Source organism: Haliotis rubra, unplaced genomic scaffold (assembly GCF_003918875.1).
Source record: "Haliotis rubra isolate DU_JTF1 unplaced genomic scaffold, ASM391887v1 Scf422, whole genome shotgun sequence".
NCBI classification, from domain to species: domain Eukaryota; kingdom Metazoa; phylum Mollusca; class Gastropoda; order Lepetellida; family Haliotidae; genus Haliotis; species Haliotis rubra.
Genome location: NW_025767105.1, coordinates 1476 through 28444, shown reverse-complemented (window position 1 = coordinate 28444; position 26969 = coordinate 1476). Strand labels below are relative to the sequence as shown.

Here is a 26969-nt window from a genome sequence, read left to right as displayed (position 1 = left end):
GTGCACAAATAATCTTCAAGTACTGACATGCCATGAGTGTCACTACCCTTATATATGGGAGAGTTCTCTGGCGACAGAAATGGGAATATCAAAATAGTGTCTATTTCCCATCCATAACTACTTGTGCAGAACAGAAGTACAACACAATTTTCAAAATTAGTGTAGATACGGCTAATGAAATCGTTGGAAAATAAGTGGTCCTTAATTAAAACAGTAATGCCGCCGCTATATCGGCCAAGCCGATGCATTTTTTCACGTACACAGTTTATTGTTGTATAGCCGACGAGAAAATCGCTGAACTGATTGTCTTTGCGTACAAACGACTCACAGAAAATAATAATGTCAAACTTGGCGCAATATTCTTTAATAGGGGATAACAGATTGTCGTATTTATGCAAACCTTCAATGTTCCAGACAAGAATATTTATTCCATGTTTGTTTACATCAGGGCCTTGGCCACGTCCTCATTCGTTCGGATTGAGAGTGGCCTCCGTTGATCTGCTTCCGGGGGTGTGTCGATCAGCTGATGGTGTAAACAGATCCGCGTGGTGTAGCTGAAGCTGCGTCGCTGTATGAGATGGGTTGGCTGGTAGAATGAGGGAAGGGGGAAGTTCTTCCAGCAACCTGAACAATGTCTTTCTTGCTTCTATCGTACACAAAGGAAGCTTCGTTGTCTTTCAGTGGCATTTAGAAGTTGTACAGTGATGTCCAAGATATTTTATGGATTAAACTTCTTTTTAATTTCTCTCACAACGTTTCGAGACCATTCCAGGTCCCTTCATCAGGTGAACTGGCAGTTAGGACTATGACGTCGTCACTATGACGTCATTACTGAGTTATGACGTCACAATGCAAGTGACATCACAGTACACTAGGGAGAGTACTGTATAAGTGAGTTAGTTACATAATGATGAAATTCATGCTAAATAATAGAGTTGAAAGTTGAATTGTCAATACACAACAACTGCTAATTACACAAAGGTTACTTGATAGCAGGCTTTCCAAAAAGAATAGTAGACTCGTTTTTTCTTGTATCTAAAGTTCATCAAAAGTTCATCAAAAGTTAATCAAGAGGTCCCACGCACTTGGCAGGTATACACCTTGATCACGATTAATTGCTGGTTTATGTCTCCTTATCTCGACAGCTTCCTGTAGTTTTCTCCGACGCCAGTCATTGTTATTTCTCGAAATCACCCTAATATCATTCCACATGATTACATGACTTGGGTTATTTGCCTTGTGCTCCGATATAGCTGACTTATCATTTTGTTTGCATACTGATGACTTGTGTTCAGCAACCCGGGTGTTAATGGGCCTGAGAGTCTCGCCAATATATTGATCGCCACAGCTGCATGGTATTTGGTATACACATCCTCTAGGGTTGGGGCTTCCATTGCAAGATCCTCTACCATTTGCCCGGAGGAGTGTCTTAATTGCTGTACCGCTAGAGAAAGTTATATCAAAGCCCGCTTTGCTCTTGATTAGTCGGGCTATTTGATGGCTGACTGGTCCCACGTAGGGTATTGTGATCCTGATCGGGGATGGTTCAGGCTTGAGGCGCGGTTCTGATACTTCAAGCGTTTTGGTGATAGTCCTGGAGACAAGACGGGCTGGGTAGCCATTGAGGACGGTAAAGGTTCTCTTGAGGTAATCAATTTCACTGTTTAAATTATCTGGGTGACAGATCGACTTGGCTCTTCTAGTGAGAGTAGCAATAATTGCTTGTTTGATCTGTGGGTGGTGACAGGAGTTGTAATTGATATACTGATCCGTGTGAGTTGGCTTCCTGTACACAGAAGTGACGAGACCTTTGTCTGTAGATTGGAGGGCAACATCTAGGAAAGGAAGTTGCCGGTTCTGCTCAGTCTCCATTGTAAACTTTATCCTCGGATGCTGGTTGTTGAGGTGCTGCAGTAGCTGTGCTGGGTCATCTTGCTTGTCTATGGTTGTGAACGTATCATCTACTTTGCGATACCAGCACAAAGGTTGAAAGGGTGCTGTGGAGAGAGCAGATTCTTCAAAGGAGGTCATATATATTTCAGTGATAAGCGGTGACAATGGTGAGCCCATAGGCAGGCCATGTATCTGTCTATATATCTTGTCATTAAATGTGAAATAAGAGAAATCAAAACAGGTTGTAGCGAGGTTAATGATGCTATTTATCGTGAGACTGGTGTCAAGTTCTTTGATTCGAGTCTGGAGCTTGTTCCGGAGAATTTCCAGGGCTTCTGGCAAAGGGATGTTAGTGAATAGGTCAACTACATCATAGCTGACCATGGTACCGGAAAGTTGATCTTCTTTCAACTTGCTTATAAAGGCCGATGAATCGCTGATGAATGCCTTCCCATCTTTACCTAAGGGTGCCAGGATGCGTGAGAGGTGCTGCGCAGTGCTGTAAAAGACGGATCCTCGTGAACAGACAAGTACCCTGGCTTTTGGTGGGTTCTTGTGTATTTTTATGGTTGCTCTACCATATGGAGCTTGAGAGTTGATAGGATTGAGCTTATTAAAGACACTATCGTTTATCTCTCTGTTTTCGTGAAGCTCCTTAAGGGTCTTCTTATGCTCACGCTCAAGTTTTGCAGTGGGGTCTTTTGTGATGATGAGATAGGTTGAGGTATCAGAAAGGCTGTTGTTTATGAGCTGTTCGAAGTCTTGTGTATCCATGATAACAGCTGCTTTACCTTTATCGGCTTCAGTGATGGTGATAGCTTTATCTTGTCTGAGTTCAGCAATTGCTTGTCGTTCTTGCACAGAGAGGTTGTTCCGTGGCCTGGGCGCCTTCTTGATGGTGTCTATAATCTGGTGACGTAGGTAATCCACGTTGCCATTCGGTGCAAGTTGTTGGAGACCACTCTCTATGCTTGTGATGAAAGCATCAGTGTTTATCTTAGCACTCACAGGTACATACTTTAATCCTTTGGCAAGGAGCGAGGTCTGGGCTTCTGCTACTCTCACTAGAAGAGCCAAGTCGATCTGTCACCCAGATAATTTAAACAGTGAAATTGATTACCTCAAGAGAACCTTTACCGTCCTCAATGGCTACCCAGCCCGGCTTGTCTCCAGGACTATCACCAAAACGCTTGAAATATCAGAACCGCTCCTCAAGCCTGAACCATCCCCGATCAGAATCACAATACCCTACGTCGGACCAGTCAGTCATCAAATAGCCCGACTAATCAAGAGCAAAGCGGGCTTTGATATAACTTTCTCTAGCGGTACAGCAATTAAGACACTCCTCCGGGCAAATGGTAGAGGATCTTGCAATGGAAGCCCCAACCCTAGAGGATGTGTATACCAAATACCATGCAGCTGTGGCGATCAATATATTGGCGAGACTCTCAGGCCCATTAACACCCGGGTTGCTGAACACAAGTCATCAGTATGCAAACAAAATGATAAGTCAGCTATATCGGAGCACAAGGCAAATAACCCAAGTCATGTAATCATGTGGAATGATATTAGGGTGATTTCGAGAAATAACAATGACTGGCGTCGGAGAAAACTACAGGAAGCTGTCGAGATAAGGAGACATAAACCAGCAATTAATCGTGATCAGGGGTGTATACCTGCCAAGTGCGTGGGACCTCTTGATTAACTTTTGATGAACTTTTGATGAACTTTAGATACAAGAAAAAACGAGTCTACTATTCTTTTTGGAAAGCCTGCTATCAAGTAACCTTTGTGTAATTAGCAGTTGTTGTGTATTGACAATTCAACTTTCTACTCTATAATTAAGCATGAATTTCATCATTATGTAACTAACTCACTTATACAGTACTCTCCCTAGTGTACTGTGATGTCACTTGCATTGTGACGTCATAACTCAGTAATGACGTCATAGTGACGACGCCATAGTCCTAACTGCCAGTTTACCTGATGAAGGGACCTGGAATGGTCTCGAAACGTTGTGAGAGAAATTAAAAAAGAAGTTTAATCCATAAAATATCTTGGACAAGAATGTCAAAGTTTTTATTATTGTCACCTTTCATTTCAGTCAGTATCGTGATGATTTCATTAGGTTCCCTTCCACCTGCGGCAATGCCCAGTGAACCTTCCCGATCGCCTGTTAGGGTTTGTTGTCGGGTCTGGGGTCCCGGTCCTGGGTTAGCTTCCACCAAGCCACATGTCACCAGCAGAGTACTAAAAAGTACTAGAAGCCTCAGGGACATCACGATGACAGATTATTTGGTTTAAAGTCCATGGATCGACGTTTTGCGTTTGTCAGGTTGATTAAACGTGCCGATTTTTGCTCGATATTAGTTCAAACAGATGCCCATTGTGTGAGCTGTTCAAAACAGGGAGTCACTTACGTTGCTTTGCTTAAATTTTAGAGGGGGTCATTCACGTTGTAAACAACAACAACAACAACAACAACACAACAACCCCCCCGCCATAAATTATGAACAGTCCCTAAATGAGGTCAAATATACTAGTTCTCTGAACTTTATATTTTTCATATCGTAGAGTAGTTCGTGTAGAACGTGATATTGTCGTGAAAAGTATTGGTTAAATGGACATTAATTAGATGGTTCACAAGACTCCGTACTCAACTTAATTACCTTGTAATGACTTATAATTCCTGCTGACACTTGCAATCAACAGCACTGTTATTTGTTTAGTCAGTCCTGCAGCAACTTCCAAACACCCTTCGTTGTATCTCAGGGACAAGTGGCTCGACGGTAGTCTCAGGGGGTTTCCCTTCTTGGAAAACAACACGGAAGCTTTGGGTTGATTACAACTGATAAGTTATAAGGTTACTTCATGACACAATCTTTGACATAGAGTCATAGTACCTATATACATAAGATCTCCCATGCAAAGTTTACGCTTACAGAGGAGATGAATCACAATAGCTAATTTTAGCGTTGTGTGTACTTGGGACGAAGTGGTGATTTCCCTTGATCTCTTTCTCACTGCCTCTATATTGGACAGACCAATTCAAATCAACGAAAAAGGAAGGCAAGGTAATTGCAGAAATGTGTTCTTAAAATTCAATTAATATGGGAGATGATGATGTTGATGATGATGATGATCCTTTTTTTCATTCTAGGACGAAATGACCTTGATCATATCAACAGTAACTCTTCTACTACAGCTGCTATGTTCAGGTAAGAACTTATATAGTATGACCAGCAATTATTGAGAATTTTAGGAATATGTTTAATTGGATTTCTAGTATAAACAACCTTGGCCAGCTATCAAGTGCTTGGTTTCATTCAAGAGAGACAACTCCGTTAATCCTTTTTCATTAGTTTGTGAAGAGGTATCCCCCTTTGTTTACTTGCTAGCAGACGACATACTGAGTGATCCTCAGTATGGATGATTTAGAGAAGAGGAAGTTGATTTTAGAGTATTATAACAAGGACATCAGATCAGCTAAAGGGATTTCAAGTCAACAGGCATCCCTTTGTCCACTGTTTATCGTGTTTTGAAAAATATTGCAAATGGATATGGCATTGAGCATCAGGGAGGCGCAGGTAGGCCCAGAAAATTGACTGTCAGTGACAGGAGGCGGCTTGGTATTCTTGTTTCTAAAAACAAACGAAGGAGTTTAGAAAACTTAAGGCTGGATATGATTGATAGAGGAACTGTGGCTGTCTGTAAGGAGACAATTAGAACTGAGCTGCATGCAATGGGTTGGCAGAAAAGTCGAGGAATTCAATCACCGATCATGAAACCTGAACAAAAGGAGCGAAGGTTGAAGTGGAGCTTACAGCATAGAAATGTTAACTGGGACAATGTGATTTTGTCAGATGAAAGTTCTGTGTGACTGTTTCCTAATGCACTGAAACTCTGGACCAAACAAACTGAAAAACCTTTGTATCAGCGCCCAAAGTACAGCCCGAAATTTAACGTGTGGGGTGGCATATCTGTGTTAGGGGAAACGCACCTCTGTGTATTTGAAGGGAATATGAACAGTGAAGAGTATATATATCCACAGATATTCTCGAGGGACATTTACTTCCATCTGCTCACGTGTTCTATGGAAAGGTTTGGATTTTCCAGCAGGACAACGACCCAAAACATCGTTCAAAGCATTCACAGGCCTAGTTTCGGACCCAAAATATGACATTATTAGATTGGCCAAGCTATAGTCCTGGCCTAAATCCAATAGAAAATGTTTAGGGGCTTTTGAAGGAAAGTGTCAATAAGAAAAATCTGACAAAAATTGCTGCAATGAAAGAAGAGGTGGTCCGATATTGGGACAGCATGGACCATGACTTTCCAACTTCTTTGATCAGTAGTATGCCCCGCCGCATTGAAGCCTGCATTGCTGCCCATGGTGACTTCACAAAATACTAACTGTTCACCTGTCTTTGAATCTGGAGTTATGTTCTGCTAATATTCACATTTAATACGTGAGTAATGAGTGAAAAAAATCAAAAAAATCACAATCTTTAAATTCTCAATAATTTCTGGTTGTATCCTTTTAAGGATATATCTAGTATATATCTACATATCTATTTGTATCTATATATCTATATCTATTGAACACTTTACAGTTTCAGGTATACCTGGAGCGTCTCATTGCCTCTGGCCGTCTGTGTCAAACCCCTGCCCTGCCTGCGAGATAGGATGGTATGGTGATGCCTGTAAGTTCAGCTGTTCCTTCTGCGACAGCGGCGGCTGTCACAGGGACACCGGGATATGTAAACAGTGCCGAGCCGGCTACTTCTCTCACACCTGTAACGTGACATGTCCCCCCAGCTGTAGATACAGTCACGGTGACAAGCCCCACTGTAGTCAGGAGGCAGGGCACTGTCTGGAAAACTGTCAAGACGGCTGGTGGGGAGACTGGTGTGAGAGGAAGTGCAGTGGTGGATGTGAAGACAACTCCTGCTACTTCTGGGACGGGTCGTGTGCTAGAGGATGCAGGGATGGTTGGGCCGGTGACAGTTGTGACACCAGGTGTCCAGTGGGGTGTCACGGTGACACATGTGAGAGGTACGGCAGCCATAAGTGCACACAAGGATGTAAACACGGTGTTCACGGACATCGCTGTGACAAGCAGTGTAACAGACACTGTAGACATCAGGACTGTTTCTATGACCACGGTATGAAGTCTACAGTCTGCAGACAGGGCTGTGTGGATGGCTGGATGTCCCTCGACTGCAAGATGAGGTGTCCTGGTAACTGTGAGGCATGTTCTCAAGAGACTGGGGAATGTACCAGATGCAAGCCAGGCTACTCGGGATCTGACTGCACTAGACCATGTAGTGACACGTGTTTAAATAGGACATGCGGACCAGATGGTCGATGCAGTAGATGTCAGCTCGGTTACCATGGGGACAGGTGTGGAACATATTGTGATGCTGACTGTATCGGGTGCCTGGAGGCCAAGGGAGGATGTAGATGTAGGAGGGCGTGCACTCAATCCTGTCTGCATCACATGCTACCCGACACGACATGTCTTCATGTAACTCAGAAGGAAAGTCACACAGGTACGAAGCCTTACCTTCAGCACTCCTTGTGTAACCGTGCCCAATCAGATCAGGTGACGATTGTTACTGAATAGCACTCTAAGTCCAGAAGTCTTGACATTTGACTTGATATGTACTTAAAGATGAGCCTCTCACCATGGCTACATGACTACATATTAACAATAGTTTTATATATTATACCTTGGACAGGTAGAACATGTATTTGAGGTCTCCACATTCTTTCCCCTGGTAGTTCATGGGATCAGTTATTGTTGATATCATTGCTGCTGTTGGCGGGTTTTCCGCCCATGGGCGAGATATTTTAATATCGCTCTAAATTAGCCGAATTAAGCCAAAATGAGTTGAAATTTGTGTCATGATGCTTATAAACATACACTCATACAGTTACAACCTCCAAAAACATGAATTCTGCGCGAAAGTAAACATTCTTCAATTTTGAGGTTTCGAAAACAATTTTTAAATTTGTTTCATCCTTAGCATATATTCATAACAACTGCATGTTTAATTTTGTCGAATCCGTTGTCCGAAAGTGTCCACGGTGCGGAGAGTTTCTGGACTTTTGTGAGTCCAGAATTAAATTGTGACGTGTTTATTGTATCTGTACTGATGGAGAACAAATTATGCTTTCAGATGACAACATCCACGAAATGACATCGAGGAATGGATCCAGCTTTTGTGGATTTACCTTATCAGTCTTCATATATGTTATAATCGTGTTGACTTTTTCACCCACCGCTGATGTCATCTATTCATTCATTGTACTGTAAATATTCATATGTTATTGATACTGTTGTGTATGGAAGAACTAGTGTTATATGGCGTGTGTTTCCTAATCTGTATCTCGTCAAACAATTTGAACCTATTACACTCGCAGGATTAGCTAACAATACACCCATATAAATATGACAAAGATATGAAAATGGCGAAAAATGGAGAATTATTTTGTTGTACTGTGTTTGTACTCGAGACAAATAGGAAGGGAGTTGGTCAGTTTAAGGTAAAGGTCACCTCTGCAGCACCTCAGCTGTATAGCGAGGGACATAACGCGTAATAGATAATGTTTGCAGTACTCAATCGTTGTCTCATCTGCAACTACCTTCCCCGTTTTAGTGTCGCTCAGTGTGTGTGTGTGTGTTTGTGTGTGTGTGTGTGTGTGCGTGTGCGTGTGTCTTGTATTGAAAGTACACCGGTATATGTACAGATATATGACAAGAATATACTACAATAAAGGAAAAAGAAATCCCGTGACATTAAAGACGTTCAGAGCATTATTAAATTCCTTTAATTGCTCAGGCCTTGTTTTATGTGTGGGTTGGAAGAAAGCTGATTCCCAATATACTGGCGTTTTAATACATCCTAGGTTTCCGACAACTCGCTATCAGTGAAAGAATTACGATATGCGTGGACAAGCAATAAATTATGAAGCTACTAAAACAAAGGTAGAGCCGAATACGTCGGTTATAGTGATAGAAAAAGTGCTAGATCTACTTGAGGGGAACCTCGAGGGGAACCTCAAGTAGATCTAGCACTATCACTTCACGGTTACAGATTTCACCTGCACTGATTTATGGCGGCATATGTTGTGGCTTACAGTCAGTTGGAAAGCCAGCATAATTAAGGGGTTATAAAAGTAAAACTCGAGCTGGACATACTGGCTATGTACAAAAATACGCTAAGAGATGAGTGTTTTCGTCATTAAAACATCATCTAAATGGGTAATATATTGTATAATCAGGTCATATCGTATGTTATATAGACATGTTCAGATATGGGATCAACCCAAGATTGTCCGAGAAGTGGTGGTTAAAGAGTGCTACATGCTACTGCTGATGCCTGGTTTGAGGAGAGTATCGGACCAAACTTGCAAGAGGTGGACATTAGACCCATAAGTTCGGTATTTGTCCCTGTATTGACTTCTTCTCCAACGCCGAGATGGAACGTTCTGCGTTCGACAAATAATTTGTTGGAGAATGTGGAGAAAGTGGGATGATGTGGGCAGCCATATCCTACACAGGGGAATTTGACATGGTGGTGGTGGTTCAGGGGAAACTGATATCAAAAAGGGTAAACGAGCACGTTATCAGCGTCTCCATCTTCCGATCTTCAAGTGATAGAGGGAGCTATAGTAGCATGACACAAATACACACCACACACAGCTCGTATCTTGTTGACTTGACTCATGACACAAATACACACCACACACAGCTCGTATTTTGTTGACTTGACTCATGACACAAATACACACCACACACAGCTCGTATCTTGTTGACTTGACTCATGACATAACCGGCAATGTCTGGCCACGGTATTCAAGATCTCTGGATCTGAAACCGACAGAGCTTCCTTTGAATGAAATCCACAGACGTGTACGTCAACGTCAACATTCGCCACAGACTGTTAAACAATAACCCAACTCGAGGCAGGAAGTATGGAGAAGGTGCTCAACATGTTGAGTTCATCCTGGTATCAGTGAAAATACAAATGAAATATGAACGGTACATATAAAATAATCAGTTTTGCTAGTTGCAAGGAATATCTTAGTTATGCCAAAGGAAGACATATGTCCACTAATGAATTTAAATGGAATATATATGTTTAATATGTCACCACACACATATACACATCTATTTTCTGTGATATGACTCAGTGCCATTATAGGCGAAACAAATTGTTTGAAAACGACCTTTGAAAACATCACAGATATCGCTTCTTTTGGCATAATTATTACCAAGTTACCATTCACTCCGTTGTTTTCGGCTTTTTTTCGAAGAATGCAATCACATATTATTAAAATTCAACGGTAAGCGTCGCCAATGGTAAAAGTAAACTTCGCCATAGCGTAGAATCGTTTTAGAATCTTTCAAAATACCTAAACATGAGGTGAATGTTCCCTCATAGTGGGCTCTGTTTACAATATACACTTATATGTCAGCTATGCTTGCCATGTTACATCTCATTTATTTCAAACCCAACTGTAATACTTACATCTGTAATTTCTCACACATTTTAGAATTTACGCAATACAAACTAAACGATACGCTATTTACAGACTTATGATTTGATTAAAAACTTACTGTAATACAACTGGCCAACGTTCGCCCTGTTCCGTCTTCCATACACGCCTACAGACAAAATTATGGTAATTTATAACAATTGGCTATATAAAACCTCAATAGAAGCAAGGTCCAGTTTTGCATGCTGCAAAGGGTTAACATAAGGATACATTTTGGACTGACTGATCAAGCGAGCGAGGTAGGGGCTGAGGCGAAGTTGGGGTGACTCACCCTTACTCACTCCATGTCGTTAACAGTTTTCAGTTTACATGCCGGTCGGTAATGACAACACTACATATTAGTCAGTGAGTAGAAATGCAGGCAAGTGAAACAGAGTTATTTCCCTTGTATTGCAGCTCAGAACTTTTGAAGGTATATGTACCTCGTGTCGGTAATTGACAACACTACATATTAGTCAGTGAGTAGAAATACAGGCAAGTGAAACAGAGTTATTTCCCTTGTATTGCAGCTCAGAACTTTAAGGTATATGTACCTCGTGTCGGTAAATGACAACACTACATATTAGTCAGTGAGTAGAAATACAGGCAAGTGAAACAGAGTTATTTCCCTTGTATTGCAGCTCAGAACTTTAGGTATATGTACCTCGTGTCGGTAATTGACAACACTACATATTAGTCAGTGAGTAGAAATACAGGCAAGTGAAACAGAGTTATTTCCCTTGTATTGCAGCTCAGAACTTTAAGGTATATGTACCTCGTGTCGGTAATTGACAACACTACATATTAGTCAGTGAGTAGAAATACAGGCAAGTGAAACACGTTAGTGGTCGTCACTGAGTTATTTCCCTTGTATTTCAAGTTAATATGTGTCTTTGATCCGAGGCGATATGATAACAAATTGGGTGTTTCTTTTGTGATGGGATAAACGTGTTTGTAAAACTTTCACGCCTCAGACGTAGCAGATTTAACGAACTGTAAATACAAGACAATATCATGACGTACCCATGGAAGAAATACTCGTCCCCATTATAAACCCATATGTTGGTGCCAAACTGGTCCATACATTTGTAATGGTGTCAAGTACGAACAGAATCCTTAAACGGTGACAGGTTTTATGGAGGCATGGTTTGTCAGTGACCAGTATAATGAATATATGTAGGTGTGTTTCACGCCGGATAACCTGACTCTAGGTGACCAGTTGTAGTCATTTATGATGCTTCTACAACAAATAATAACAATGAATAAACATATGGAAATCAAATCAATCCATAAAAGTGCTCATTTGAAACATTTTAAAATTGCGAGGATATATTTTGTGTTGGTTAAAAAGAACACAAAACACAAGGTAACAATGTTATGCAATGAATGTCCCTGCGTGTTTTGCACCTAGTTGTTAATGGTTTTTTGTAGTTTAACAATATTTTCATCAAAATGTTTTCTACTGTAGCGGAGTCATGAACAACGATAACCCGAACAACTATCAACATCGGAGTGAAATGATAGAAGGGAACCATTTCGTTATATAACAATCATTCATATCATGTCCGTCTGTGAAATACATGTTGTATACAACACACACATGTCACTAAGACGTTGGAGTTGTTTCCCCTTCATTACACGGAGCTATGAAATGACGAGATTGCTCAGCTGATGGTGACACGAAGTAACGCATAGTCCAGGAAGTATTGTCCGATTTCACAACAGTTTACACAGCCTTGTGTTTAAGTGGTATCGTCAATACTCATTGTGAAAATATATTTTGTAATTAAATTTGGACTATGCTCACAGTCATTTTAGTATTCATTTATTCATATTCGGGATAAAATCCTTCTTGCACATTAATATTAAGATGTTTCAACACCAGTTATATTACAACGTGTTAGTGACAGAGGGGAGGAGAGGTGAAAGTCTCAACAAGGAACACATGACCACGTTGACGAAAGCATGTGGTGATATCAACCCAAGGTTTATAATACAGACTGGCTACCAGTGACCCGTTTTGACTGGAACAAGCAGATTCTATGTCTTTCTGAAATACGTCGCTATGATTCCACTAGATGCGAAGAAATGACCTGCGAGATGAAGTTATCACGAACGTTAAGACGGTGTAGAACATACTGTCCACTTGGGGATTTGAACGCACCATCACAGGTACATGATGCGTATTAGTCAAATACATAACTACATGTATTTGTTACGAGCTTTTTTGGTATATTTGTGAGATAGGTAAGGTACTTTTGTAACCCTAATACTACACTAGTAACATACACTTACGACAGTCGTAGAGCTAGAGGTATTTCGACAAGGACACCCAGGACTGTTTCTATGACAGTGTGAAGTCTATAGTCTGCAGACATGGTTGTGTGGATGGACGTCTGTCGACTATAAGCAGATATGCCTGGTAACTGTGTGACAAGTTCAGGATAATAGTCGAATGTTGAGAACAACCTCATAATTGTGTACAGTGTTCAACGTCAGTACAGACAACATGTCATCAAATGAATGTCATTCAACAGTATTTGTATTTATTTAAATAGGCAGTAGGATATAGACGGAAGCATTAGTCTTAGTGACGCACTATTTATACTTATATGTATTACTCTATACTATACTACCCATCAAAAGTTTAGACTCGCTTAAATCAATCACTATAAGTTATGTATGTACATATGGTTACAACGAAGATGAATTTCTCCACTAACTTGGGGGAAACATCTGCAAACCTTATGCAGATTAATTGCACGAGGATCATGCATCAAATTGCTGAAAAGCATGTGCAAATATCGTTCATGTGAACAGCTGCGTTTTGGTGTAAAGTTTTGATAAAAAATCGCCATTTTTCACCGAGTTTCATCATTTACTGAACAGATGACAATAAACTTTTCAACGTCACGAATTTGTTTTACAATACACCAGCTCATTTATAAACAGTACCTTTAAACTGTATGGATTATTTTACAAAATCTAGTTCAGAACAGTTGACTGAAGTAAGTGGCTACGTTTACACTGGTGAGTCAAAACTATTGATGGGGAGTATATTTGAGACCGCTTCTTAGCGTCCTCGACCCGTGAAGATCCGGGTTAGAATTGATCTTCAGCAACCCATGTTTGTCGTAAGAGGCGACTAATGGGATCGGGTGGTCAGGCTCGCTGACTTGGTTGACACATGTCGTCGTATCCTAATTGTATAGATCGATGCTCATGCTGTTAATCACAGGCTTGTCCGATCCAGACTCGATTATTTACAGACTACTTCCATATAGCTGGAATATTGTTGAGTGTGGTTTTAAACAATAAGCGGACCAAATCGTTGCGTCACCTCTGATATGACTTGAACATCCTTTAAACACACGCACATATTTGTACAACATATTGGAAACGTAACATACGTGTACTGTATTTCCTAAAATATCTGCAATGAATACCTACTTCCTGATTGATATTGCAATTCGTTGGAAACCAAATATATTACGTTTGCACATCTACCTCATACACTGTGAATATCCTGGGTGAATAATCCCAGATATTGATTGCTACACGAACAAATTAAACTTACAAAGATTCATGTCACTGACGAAGCTACGATTACTTATATGCATGCCCCCTATGTTGTCGTTTCTTTGCGTAACATGCACGATACAAGCCTTAAGTAAACAGTGTTATCAAGCTCTATCCACTTATCGATCTTTGTGAGGACATACCTGGGGCCACTTGCACAAAGTTAGCGCTATGACCATCTTAGATCTATTTTACAGTATGTGAGTTTCGAGCGTTGTAGCACTAAGATTGCTTTGTGCAAGTGAGTCCTGGTCTGTTTTGTAGATACAGGTGAGATAACAGTGTAACAGATATAGACACCAAGCAAATGTCTGCTCTGACAAGCTTGAGGTCAGAAGGGCTAAAGTCCCTGTTGCATACCTTGATTGCATTAATCTACACCATCAACAAAACGTGACATAATCTTTTAGAAACCTTTGTTTCATAAATGAGGGCAAATATACTTGGTCGTTTGACGGAATATTTTCTATATCATGAACGAAAATATATCTCAGTAGAGAGGATCGTGTAGAATGTAATTGTTTTCGTGAAAAGTATTGATACATGGACAACACAACATTAATTCGATCGTTAACTGACCCCATACTCAGCTTAATTACCTTGTAATGACTAAGCTTATAATTCCTGCTGACACTTGCAGTCAACAGCACTGTTATTTGTTTAGTCAGTGCTACATCAACTTCCAAACACCCTTCGTTGTATCTCCGGGGCACTTGGATTGACGTGCGTCTCAGGGGATTACCCTTCTCCTCGGAAAACAACACGGAAGCTTTGAGTTGATTACAGCTGATAAGTTATAAGGACACTATCATTGACATAGTAACTATATACAAGAGATCTCCCATGCAAAGTTGACGCTTCCAGGGAATATGAATCACAACAGATAATTTAGCATTGTGGGTACTTGGGACGAAGTGGTGATTTCCCTTGATCTTTGTCTCACTGCCTATATATTGGACGGACCAATTCTAATCAACGAAAAAGGAAGGCAAGGTAATTGCAGAAATGTGTTCTTAAAATTCAAGTAATATAGGAGATGATGATGATGATGATGATGATGATGATGATGATGATGATGATCTTTTTTTCATTCTAGGACGAAATGACCTTGATCATGTCAACAGTAACTCTTCTACTACAGCTGCTATGTTCAGGTAAGAACTTTTATACTTTTAAGGATATATCTAGTATATATCTACATATCTATTTCTGTTTGTATCTATATATCTATATCCATTGAACACTTTACAGTTTCAGGTATACGTGGAGCGTCCCATTGCCTCTGGCCGTCTGTGTCAAACCCCTGCCCTGCCTGCGAGATAGGATGGTATGGTGATGTCTGTAACTTCAACTGTTCCTTCTGCGACAGCGGCGGCTGTCACAGGGACACCGGGATATGTAAACAGTGCCGAGCCGGCTACTTCTCTCACACCTGTAACGTGACATGTCCCCCCCAACTGTAGATACAGTCAGGGTGACAAGCCCCACTGTAGTCGGGAGGCAGGGCACTGTCTGGAAAACTGTCAAGACGGCTGGTGGGGAGACTGGTGTGAGAGGAAGTGCAGTGGTGGATGTGAAGACAACTCCTGCTACTTCTGGGACGGGTCGTGTGCTAGAGGATGCAGGGATGGTTGGGCCGGTGACAGTTGTGACACCAGGTGTCCAGGGGGGTGTCATGGTGACACATGTGAGAGGTACGGCAGCCATAACTGCACACAAGGATGTAAACCCGGTGTTCACGGACATCACTGTGACAAGCAGTGTAATAGACACTGTAGACATCAGGACTGTTTCTATGACCACGGTATGAAGTCTACAGTCTGCAGACAGGGCTGTGTGGATGGCTGGATGTCCCTCGACTGCAAGATGAGGTGTCCTGGTAACTGTGAGGCATGTTCTCAAGAGACTGGGGAATGAACCAGATGCAATCCAGGCTACTGGGGATCTGACTGCACTGGACCATGTAGTGACACGTGTTTAAATAGGACATGCGGACCAGATGGTCGCTGCAGTAGATGTCAGCTCGGTTACCATGGGGACAGGTGTGGAACATATTGTGATGCTGACTGTATCGGGTGCCTGGAGGCCAAGGGAGGATGTAGATGTAGGAGGGTGTGCACTCAATCCTGTCTGCATCACAAGCTACCCGACACGACATGTCTCCATGTAACTCAGAAGGAAAGTCACACAGGTACGAAGCCTTACTTTCAGCATTCCTTGTGTAACGGTGCCCATTCAGATCAGGTGACGATGGTTGTTGAATAGGACTCTAAGTCCAGAATATGTCTTGACATTTGACTTGATATGTACTTAAAGATGAGCCTCTCATCATGGCTACATGACAATGTATTTTTATATTTTATACCTTGGACAGGTACAGCATGTAAGGTCTCCACATTCTTTTCCCCTGGTAGTTCAGTTGTTGATATCATTGCTGCCTTTGGCGAACGTTGAATATGTTTCATATCTGTTTTCAAACGTACAAAGAGAATGCAGTGGAAAATGTATGTGTGTTGTATCTGTACTGATGGAGAACAAATTATGCTTTCAGATGCCAACATCCACGAAATGACATCGAGGAATGGATCCAGCTTGTGTAGATTTACCTTATCACCCTTCATATATCTAGCCATCGTGTTGACGTTGTCACCCACCTCTGATGTTATCTGTTCATTCATTGCACTGTAAATATTTATATGTCATTGGTGCTGTTGTGTATGGAAGGACTACTGTTATATGACGTGTGTTTCCTAATCTGTAGCTCATCAAACAATTTGAACCTATTACACTCGCAGCATAAGTTAACAATACAACCATATAAATGTGACAAAGATATGAACATGGAGAAATTATACCCAGATAAATTAGATTTTCTTATTGATAATCACTGCCATTATTACTTTCCTTCACAGTATTTATTGTTTTGTACTAAACGTTTTAATTGTTTTGTTGTACTGTGTTTGTACTAAGGACAAGTAACAAGGGAGTGAGTCAGTTCGGCTTGCGGTCACCTCTGCAGCTGTATAGCGAGGGACAAACACGTAATAGATACGTAATAGATAATGTTTGCACAACTCCTTCCGCGTTGTAGTGTCGCTCAGTGTATGTGTGTGTTTGTGTTTGTGTTTGTGTGTATCTTGTATTGAATGTACACCGATGTATATATAAATATATATGACAAGAATATAAAATAATAATCACATATAGTTCACAGGAATTGTCAACTACAACAAAGGGAAAAAAAAGTCCCGTTACATTAAAGACGTTCTGAGCATTATAAGAAGTAGCATAATAAGCCTCCCTTGGACCTGGTAAGTCTGTGAAGGTATCCTCGCTTGTCAGTCAAGGCAACGTGTGTGTTGAATCTGGGATGATCTTATATTTGTGTTGCTGAGCGGTGACTGCAGTCGGAAGTCATAACTAATGAGATTTCACATAATGTGAACTAAATGTACAGGTTACACTCGAGGTAACGTCCTCTGAAAGTACATGTGTTGTCAGTTAACAAGTGTTTGAGAGAGGGCTAGGACATGAACATGTATGTTTCAGTTTGAATACTGTTGTGGATACTGTGGAATATACTGCTCACAAAAAGTAGGGGATATTGAAAAGTTGAGACAAATAAAAGCAAACGTATGTTTAATTGTCATTTGAAAACAATGTTCATGTGGAAATAGGGATGTCTAGCACCAGTTGTCAACAAATTAACTTTGATAACAATGCCGATGTTCTTTGTGGATATTGCGAAGTTCATCAGGGGTGATAACCCAAATGTCACAAACCGGTTAATAACGGGCGGGCCCACCATTAGTTGCCAAACAAGCATGGCATCGACGTCTCATACTCCTAATGAGGTGACCAATGTCAACTTGAGGAATCCTCTGCCATTCCTCTTGAAGTGCCACGCCCAGTTCTGCCAAATCTCGACATGAGGGTGCCGCCCCTCCACTCGTCGTACGAGCATATCCCACAGATGTTCAATGGGTGAGAGATCGGGGGACATCGCTGGCCATGGAAGAGTTTGGATTTGGTTCTGCCAGAGATGATCAATGACAACGCGAGCACGGTGAGCCCTGGCGTTATCATCCTGGAAAATAAAACCTTGCCCGTGGCGGGGTGCACACGGCAGGACGTGTGGCGTGATGATGTGGTCACGGTAGTAGACAGCGGTGACTCTCCCTTGGCAGATGTGGAGATCAGTCCTGCCCGTCATCGTGATTCCATCCCACACCATAACAGACCCCCTTCCATATCGATCATGAGGAATCATGGCGACTGCCTGGTGGCGTTCACCAGGGCGTCTGCCAGACACGATGACGGCCGTCACTGAAGTCCAAGGTGAACCTTGACTCATCGACGAACATCACATGGGACCACCGGGCATTGTTCCACCGCTGGCAACGGGATGAAACGTCGCCTTGCTCGAAGGTGTGCAGCATGGAGACGGTTCCGTATAGAGATGCGGCTCCCAGTGGCCTGTCTGTGTACTTGCTGCAGCTGTGTCGCATTTTTCGTCGATCACGGAGGGCTCCAGTGATGATCCGCCGGTCATCGCGTCTTGTGGTACATCCTGGGCGACCACTTCGAGGCCTATCCTGGACTCTTCCAGTGGCTGTGTAACGTGCCCACGACCTGCTGACTACAGACTGCGAGACACCCGGTTGTGCTGCTGTGTGGGCTTGTGTTCTTCCGGCCTGGAGCATCCCTATGGCTCTCAATCTTTCGTCTTCTCGTAATCTTCGCATGGTGGAAAGTGGTGAAATGGTGGATGGCCATGGTCTTAACCCCACATGTATAGCAAACCTTGCATTTTGCCACTTGCACGTGTGAAACATGGTGTGATGTTTCATACCCACCCCCTGGTGCGTTTGAGTTCAATGTTTTCGGATCTATGGACACCTGGTGGTCACCGTGCAACATGCTAAGGTGGACCAATGGTTATACTCAAACATACTTAAAGTACTCGGAGGAATCTATATTCCTGTGTCTTTGCCCCTGTGTTTAACTTCAGTACCCGCTACTTTTTGTGAGCAGTATATGAATGCTGAAAAGTCCGGAATATGATGTGATGTGATGTGATATCATATCATATCATATCAATATCACGATGGGAGAGACCAGAAATAGATTTTATACATTGTACTCATGTGGAGAATCGAACCTGGGTCTTCTTCGTGACGAGCGAACGTTTCAGTCATCAGGCTAACCAACCGCCCAGTAGAATATAAAAAAGAGCTGAATGAACTATATGTGGATGTATTTAATCTAACTACAGCTGTAGAGCTGTGTCTTATTGATTATTCAGAAACATCTCAGGACTCAAATCAAATACTGTTTAGGGACTTACGAAAATGAAAGATCAAACTGAAAATGATCTCGATACTTAAATTTGTTTCCGCCTAGATTACTCATGTGACTCCCCATATTTGGCAGTTAGAGGTCCCAGTGTTAATGTCACTATCTAACCCAGGTGGCGTTACACGCACGTTGATGTTGTGGCGCGTGCAACTGAACCTACATCTATCCAGACACAGTACAGGCCAGTGGAGGACCAGTCGCAGTTCGAGTTACGTCCCTTTATCACAGAATCACATATTTAACCATCCTTGGTTTACAAATACGGTCACTGTGGTGGACATCTTAGACATGCATAATCTAGGAATTTCCTCAAACATTACACATTGGACACTCATACATTATGCAGTTCAGTGGAGACTAACACCAGTAATTTGACGATCCATTACAGTTCAGAATGAGCACCTGTTAAATGTTGCTGATGCCCTGATGCCCTGATGCCCTGATGCCAGACAGGACGCCAAGTAGCACATCATCCTGCATGATCTGAGCTTTAGGTTGGTTTGAAACATAAGTTTTGGTAGCGTGTAACAATACAAGTATGTGTTTCAACCGGCACCAATTTACTCAACTGAATGAATATACATTTTACATCAGTTCATAAACACCAATTGTTAATATCATAATATTTTAGATGAATACGTTGCTCAAGTCCCAAGTCTGAAATTGATACATTTCATTTTCTGATCACAAGAGACCATTATTTATTTACCACCTCCATCACATCATCAATATTACTACTGCTATCAGACATTATACAAGTGCAAATGTGTTCAAATTATTGAGAAATGTTTACTTATTGCATTAGAAAATATCACCCCAATTACTTCCTTTGACGATCATATTGAGTACTCCTTGCCACCCGGTAACATTTCTTTAACTGTCACGTGGTATTTTATAGCATACATAGTGCTCAATGTGTGCATTAGTGACAAGAACTGTGGAGGTGTCTCTGGTAAGTACGGCAATCCGCCTGTTTCTACATCATACACTTGGAGGTAATAACGATACCTATGTACAACTGAGTAATTGTCCGCATAGTGTTAGGATAAGTTTGTATATTCGTAGTTTTTGTTTGAGGCACGAGTTGTCCAATCGTTTAGTGCACCGCTGTCGGTATTGCTGGGTCCCATATTCCTGCTTTGGTAAAACAAATCCTAGATTCACAACTACCGATTTTGCTTCTCAGTCATCAGTACCATGTTATTGAGCTTTATCAAATGGGAAAACTTCCAAGACTTGTATCACTTTGGGGTTTCGGAACACATTGTGCCAACACACCTCCAAATAACTGAAATAATGGTCAACGTTAAACTCAACTCACTCACAGACACTACGTTGTTTCAGTTGTGACATCGACGATCTAGGAATGGACATGACGTATATGTTGGTGGCGTTCTTCTGTGTGTCAGGCCTACGAGGAGGTACGTCCATTTTGATTTAAAATGGGTTATCGCGAGAAAAACAGAACACAAAAATAGAAAATTAATAGAAATGTTGTACAACTGGAGCATTATGAAAACGTACTTTTTTGTATGTCCAAAAGCAGTTATTTGTTACATAAACAATAAAGCTCTTTTTAGAAAAATAATCAATAAAACAAAATACGTGTCAACATGTTTCACTTATTACATATTCATAAGGAAATATAATAATACTAGCTTCACTGCATAGTTTCTGTGGTGGCACAGTATTATTCAGACAACACTCTGTGGTATAATGTCACTACTTCCAGTGCTCCTGGCTCCATGCTGTGACCACTGTGAGGGCCAACCTACAGACGCTGACTGTCAAATATGCAGGAATAGAACCAGGACCTGTTCTGAACCTTCGCAGGTTGGTACAGTTTAACGTTCGATTTCTGTTTCCTTACGATAGAGATGACTGCTAAACATCATTGTAGCAAAACAGGACATGTGTGTTGCAGTACAAGGCTTATTGGAGAACATGTATTTCCCTTGCCGTTGAGCCAATCATATCTTACATGTAAAATATTTTTGCTTACAGCATTCGACTAATTTGTAAAAGGTTCTTTCTGTTCTTTACGAAATATTTAGTGTTTGACAAATTAGGAAACAAAATCGTGAAACCCAATTTTCAGTAACCATTACCATAGTCAAGAGTGACTAATGCCATAGCTGCATCAATCATTCACTCACAGGCCTACAGATCTCTGAGTGAGTGACATAGCTGCATCAATGACATAGCTGCATCAAGCATTCACTTCACACAGGCCTACAGATCTCTGAGTGAGTGACATAGCTGCTGCATGACATAGCTCTGCATCAATCAGATCTCTGAGTGAGTGACTAATGCCATAGCTGCATCAATCATTCACTCACAGGCCTACAGATCTCTGAGTGAGTGACTAATGACATAGCTGCATCAATCATTCACTCACAGGCCTACAGATCTCTGAGTGAGTGACTAATGACATAGCTGCATCAATCATTCACTCACAGGCCTACAGATCTCTGAAACATATTCGGATTGATGTAAACATAGCAAAAGCCCTCCAATTAAACTACATTTTCATCTGGATGTTCTTGTAAAACGAGTGTAAACAAGTTCATACCAAAATGTACACATTGAGCTACGAGCACAACAATGTCTTTTCACCGAACCAAAATCTTTATTCATATATGGAGAGACTGTTGCCTCGTTTTTTATATTTTACGTATTTTCATCCTCAAGTTTTGAAAAAATGTATTTCTCTTCCTCTTACAACAGACAACCCCGGGTGAAATGGTACAGCCTTACTTGTGTCCAGATCCGCGTTTCATTGGCACAGATTGTGACAAGAACTGTTCAGATGCATGCGTGAACTCCCGCTGTGAACTACAGGAAACAACCCTGGTCTGTACAGACGGATGTATTGACGGTAAGAAGGGAATATACTGCCAGGAAGATTGTCTGTCGACATGCTCCAAGTGCGAACGCTACGGTAGTGTTTGTCTACAGTGTCGGGAGGCACTTAGCTATGGAAAGAAGTGTGACAAACGTTGTCCTCCAAACTGCAAAGGTGGATGCGCCAAAGAGACTGGTATTTGCACAACGTGTGCATCGGGATTTAAAGGAACCAAATGTGAAACACCTTGCAGGCCAGGTTGTGAGGTATGTCCTCGTTACACGGACGGATGTTTCACGTGTTTGTCTGATCGCTATTACGGCAAGGACTGCAGGTTTCCTTGTCCACAGAACTGTCTTCAATGCAAGAAAGACACGGGAGACTGTACTGAGTGTGTGCATGGATACAGCGGGAAACAGTGTAAGGGTTACTTTATACATCCCTGTTTACTGCATGTACTCTATTCTATTGGGATTTCAACATTTGTGTAGAAACTGGAATTTAGAACAGCTTCCTCGTGTGATGGATTTTTGATACTGATGAAGTTGTACATTGTGGGTGTTTTCATACTAAATTTCATGAATTGAATACATATTACAAACAGTAGTTGTACATTTGATTTTTATCTAATTTTGGTTTGTGATGCATACATAGTTTAAGTTATACAATGAACTGACAAGGAAATATTGTAATTTATAATATGAATAATCCTGCTAATGAGAGACTAAGGAATAGAATGAATGCACCAGGCAATAAATAAATACACACGTGAGCAAATACGAACTCATAATGATAAAAAAGAAACTAAAACACAGTAGGTTGATATTCAAATGTGCAGAATATAGTAATTGAAATGTACTGGCAGTCATCGCTTTCCTCGTGTCGTTTGTCACTACACGTATGTGAACAACTATTTACATGAATATTTCATTTGTATTTAGGCACCGAACATGTACAGAAACTGGACCCTAATACCGTCCTCATCACGTGTTCGGTCCTGGGAGTTGTCTTGTTTGGAGGAGTCTTGTTGTTCCTCCACAGACTGTGCACTAACAGACACCAGAGGAGGTAAGTTATCGTTACTGAACATCTGTGTACTGAAATAAACGGCAGACACTTTTGACTCAAACAAATGTAAGCGGTTAAATCAATGACATACGGATATGTATGCAATAATCTTAACCTTATATTTCAGACCGGAGACAAATCCACCAACTGGCAATCAGAATACGTCAACCATGGACGTGAGGGCGAGACATGGAATGCTGAATCATGAATCCAGAGATTATGATGTCCCTCATAAATACTGGGAGATCCATGATACTGACCTAGACACAGTTACACAGTCAACTGCATCTGTACAAACTGGAGACATGGGTGGAGCATCTAATACAATGAGGTATCACCCCAAACCAGATATCCCAAAGAAACGATGTGAAGATGGTTGGTTTCATCCAGGTAAAGAGTCCAACAGAACGAGCTGCTTCAGGAGATGCAGATAATCATCCTATGGCTGCCCATTTTGGCAACAGCAAGATGGATGGAGATGCATGGCCTTCTGATTTGAACAGTTTGTCTGAAGATCGTGCGATTTCCAATTCAAATGGTGGTTTGCAACTGTCAAGGTGGATTCAAACAATACATGTGGACATGGACAGCTGTGAAAATTCTAGAAGTGTGCCAATACCTGTAGATAAATACTTAACAGCAATAGGTTCAGACATCTCCCATGTTGAGAAAAGCGTTGATGTGGAACATGTGTATGAACTGGGATTGTCCACGGTGTGAACACTGAACACTTGTTCTATTTTGATGATTTTGTGTTGTGAACTGCTTGCTTAAGCCGGACAAACTAAAAATGAATCAAATTGAAGGACGCCGCATTTTGTACAAATGTACAATGTACAAAATGGCTTTTAGTTAGCTTGTAAGAAGTTACTATTACAAGACTTATAATAGATTTGTTATTATATCACAACTTCGTAAAGTACAAACCCTGGACATTATCGTGGTGGTTATATTACTTATGCAAGTTAGACAGACACCTGATGAAAACCCCTCTAGATTCTTGGCGTGAATGACTACCCGCGGAGGTTTGCTGCTTCAACTCTGTCGACCCGCTAGATCAGCTAATATTACAGTCTCTCGAGAAATGTTTCCCGACCCGGACATGCAGTCGTGTGTACGGGGGCGACGCTTCCCTTTTCGCTGTCCAAGCTGTCTAGCACACAGGTATGGTGGCTGATTTGGGCCATCGCTTTCTCGCCTTAAAATTCGGAGGCGAGAAAGCGATATCACGAAACGAGAAAGCGATATTACGAGACGAGAAAGCGATAACACGAGACGAGAAAGCGATAACGCGAGACGAGAAAGCGATAGCACGAGACCGAGAAAGCGATATCATTGCGCGAGAAAGCGATAGAGCAAGAAAGCGATAAAGCGAGAAAGCGATAGAGCGAGAAAACGATATTACCCACAGTTCAGACCTGTCTGCGCATGATCGACTACAAACGGGAGCTCAATCGCCATTCGTAGTTTCTGAATAGTATTAAATGTTTTTCAGTAATGTTCTTGCCCATGAATGGCGTTGTAGGACTTGACGTTTAGAGAATATCTAATACTGATGTAGACTTTCCTTTGGCATGCTATTTGCACGTAGTCATATCATGCAATAGTCATATCGTGAAATAACGGAAACATTCATATTGTGAAGTGACTAAGGGAATTACATATTTTATGCCAATGAGTGGATTCGAATTGTCTTACCAACTTAATGACACCAACCAATTAAATCATGATATTGTGTGACCAATGTGTCGGAAGTGTCAGATGAAAGGGCGGGGCCTATGACAAATAAGGCATTGTGATAAGTATCCTTTCATGGTGAGTGGCCAGCACTAAGACAAGCTAACACCGTACATTTAACAAAATCCAAACCATCATCATAATCAAATCACTGTAACACATTAAGTGAGTTGCGATTTATGCCACTTTTAGCAATATTCCAACAAACTGGAACTTGAGTTTCTTTTGCAGCTCAGTGTATTACATATACATCACATTCAGAGAGTTCAGAAGTATGTGACACTATAAATGAGCCGTATGTAGACAATTCTATAATAATTATCTGTTCTCTGTCTGGTTATAGGTGGAGGAATTAGAAATGAGTTATGGGAACTTAACCATTTATGTTTATGTCACTTAATTGTATTTCAGGGTGATAAAAAATACAGCTGTAGTTTCTTTGAATAAATAAAGATGATGAAATGTATTAACTGACGATCTTCACCTACATGAACCCAAATCGCTCCTACCCAAGGATAGAGGAGACGCACATGACAGTAAAACACCTTGGTACCTCAATGTAGAAACAGTACCATTCCACAGTCAATGGTCTTATCTAAGCAAATAAAAGTATGCAGTCAAACGTTCGTCTAATCAAAGCTGAAAATAGTACGCAGTTAAACACTGGTCTAGCCATATATAGTGAACTTCTTTGGATGGCATTTAGAAGTTGGTGTGCTGAACAACGGGGAAAGTTCTATGGATATACAACTTCTTTATAATAATGTAAGCGACGTTTTGGTGTAGCTGCTAACGCCGTTATCAAGCAAGTGATGTACAATACTGAGTAAAGTTGCAAGTGTCCATGTCATATCACTCCGTAAATAACAACCGTTTGCTCTGTATCATGTTTATCTCATATCATACATAACATCAATAAAAGCATGTTATAAATATATTATTGAGACAGTTTCACTGACATATGTATGCAGAAAGTTGATGTGTAAAGCATTCCGTTTGTGATATGAGGACTGCCATCGTAACATATAATACTGATTTACCTATCTCTAAACGTTGCATTTATATACAGAATATATACACCTCAAAGTTCCAAAAGTTCAAAAGTTCCATTATATATTTCGCTATCCTGCTTTTCATGAATCTAGAAGAAAATTTACACCAACCAAATTGCTCAAACACTCAAACATTGTATCTTATAGAATTGTGTTTACTACCTCAGATTTTACTGTTTTAAAAAACCTACCAAAGTTTATAAATATTATCTTTTCTACTATAACAAAAGTTAGATAATAGACATGTTATACCAACAACTGATTTTCTACAATATATTGTTATACTCCGCCGCCATTTTGACTGTATGTAATAATTGATGTGTGTGATATGTACTCTTATACCACCATTGGTGGTCTGTTCGAGAATAAAAGTAAAGTAAAGGCTACAGCTGGACGTGGTGGCATAGGTTTTGATAAGCTGATTGGTGACACGTGTATCCAATTCACCTTTCGTAACATTTTCGTTTCCAGAGGAGGACTTGAAACTCGTTCAATATATGGAATTATCTACCTGTATTATCTTGTTTATAATTTGGTCAACTCATGTCAAAACGATTCAAATCGAATGAGAGCAATAGGTGACATTCACTGGGATGCAGACAAATAAACCCTCCTACACATCTACAAAACATTTATCATGTACACACTGGAGTGAGTCGCTCCCGTCCTTCTCTATCCCCTACCAAATATGATAAACTAAACTCCTTACAATATAAAGTCCCCCCACACACACACACAAAAAAAAAACAGAAAAGAAAAGAAAAGAAAAAAGAAAAAAAAAAGTCATAGGTGCAAAGACTAGTACCTATCTACCTAGTAGTTACTAGAAGAAACCAAATTACCCTAAACTACCAGACTGGGTCTGAAAACAAAATATCAAAACACCAAACAAA

The 26969-nt window shown here is 41.0% G+C and overlaps 4 protein-coding genes and 2 long non-coding RNA genes across 6 annotated transcripts; 4 read left to right on the top strand and 2 right to left on the bottom strand.

Annotated features, from left to right (window-relative positions):
• Positions 1-439: 439 nt before the first annotated feature.
• On the bottom strand, positions 440-4172 carry LOC124288670. Its single transcript, XM_046725238.1, has 3 exons — positions 3986-4172; positions 1809-2957; positions 440-624 (listed from the first exon to the last, which is right to left on the bottom strand). The coding sequence occupies exons 1-3, from the start codon at positions 4170-4172 to the stop codon at positions 440-442; spliced, it is 1521 nt and encodes a 506-aa protein (XP_046581194.1).
• A 599-nt stretch (positions 4173-4771) lies between these two features.
• Positions 4772-8735, top strand: LOC124288662 (scavenger receptor class F member 2-like). Its single transcript, XM_046725232.1, has 4 exons — positions 4772-4967; positions 5054-5111; positions 6507-7445; positions 8076-8735. The coding sequence occupies exons 2-4, from the start codon at positions 5060-5062 to the stop codon at positions 8210-8212; spliced, it is 1128 nt and encodes a 375-aa protein (XP_046581188.1). The 5' UTR covers positions 4772-4967; positions 5054-5059; the 3' UTR covers positions 8213-8735.
• A 6103-nt stretch (positions 8736-14838) lies between these two features.
• LOC124288667 lies at positions 14839-15462 on the top strand. The gene is made up of 3 exons (XR_006901505.1): positions 14839-15009; positions 15113-15170; positions 15268-15462. It is a non-coding gene; the product is annotated as an uncharacterized LOC124288667 (long non-coding RNA).
• A 14-nt stretch (positions 15463-15476) lies between these two features.
• Positions 15477-16962, top strand: LOC124288665. The gene is made up of 2 exons (XR_006901504.1): positions 15477-16207; positions 16568-16962. It is a non-coding gene; the product is annotated as an uncharacterized LOC124288665 (long non-coding RNA).
• An 892-nt stretch (positions 16963-17854) lies between these two features.
• On the bottom strand, positions 17855-18229 carry LOC124288669. The gene has a single exon (XM_046725236.1). It carries the CDS (start codon positions 18227-18229, stop codon positions 17855-17857), a length of 375 nt encoding a protein of 124 aa, XP_046581192.1.
• Positions 18230-19901: 1672 nt separating this feature from the next.
• LOC124288690 (cell death abnormality protein 1-like) lies at positions 19902-23677 on the top strand (the record flags this gene model as incomplete). The annotated part of the gene is made up of 5 exons (XM_046725259.1): positions 19902-20795; positions 21107-21207; positions 22102-22639; positions 23161-23287; positions 23415-23677. Coding segments are annotated over exons 1-5 (1084 nt in total), but the record flags the coding sequence as incomplete, so codon positions are not given.
• Between the last annotated feature and the right edge of the window lie 3292 nt (positions 23678-26969).

Excerpts from the sequence above, each read along its gene's own strand:
- LOC124288670 (XM_046725238.1), bottom strand. The coding sequence starts at position 4,172 with ATGTCCCTGAGGCTTCTAGTACTTTTTAGTACTCTGCTGGTGACATGT. Across the intron at positions 2,958-3,985 it reads GATACTGACTGAAATGAAAG|TGAGAGTAGCAGAAGCCCAG; the intron begins GTGACAATAATA and ends TGGCTCTTCTAG. Across the intron at positions 625-1,808 it reads CCTCCAATCTACAGACAAAG|GTTGCTGGAAGAACTTCCCC; the intron begins GTCTCGTCACTT and ends GACATTGTTCAG.
- LOC124288662 (XM_046725232.1), top strand. The coding sequence starts at position 5,060 with ATGACCTTGATCATATCAACAGTAACTCTTCTACTACAGCTGCTATGT. Across the intron at positions 5,112-6,506 it reads ACTACAGCTGCTATGTTCAG|TTTCAGGTATACCTGGAGCG; the intron begins GTAAGAACTTAT and ends AACACTTTACAG. Across the intron at positions 7,446-8,075 it reads TCAGAAGGAAAGTCACACAG|ATGACAACATCCACGAAATG; the intron begins GTACGAAGCCTT and ends TTATGCTTTCAG.
- LOC124288669 (XM_046725236.1), bottom strand. The coding sequence starts at position 18,229 with ATGACGGGCAGGACTGATCTCCACATCTGCCAAGGGAGAGTCACCGCT.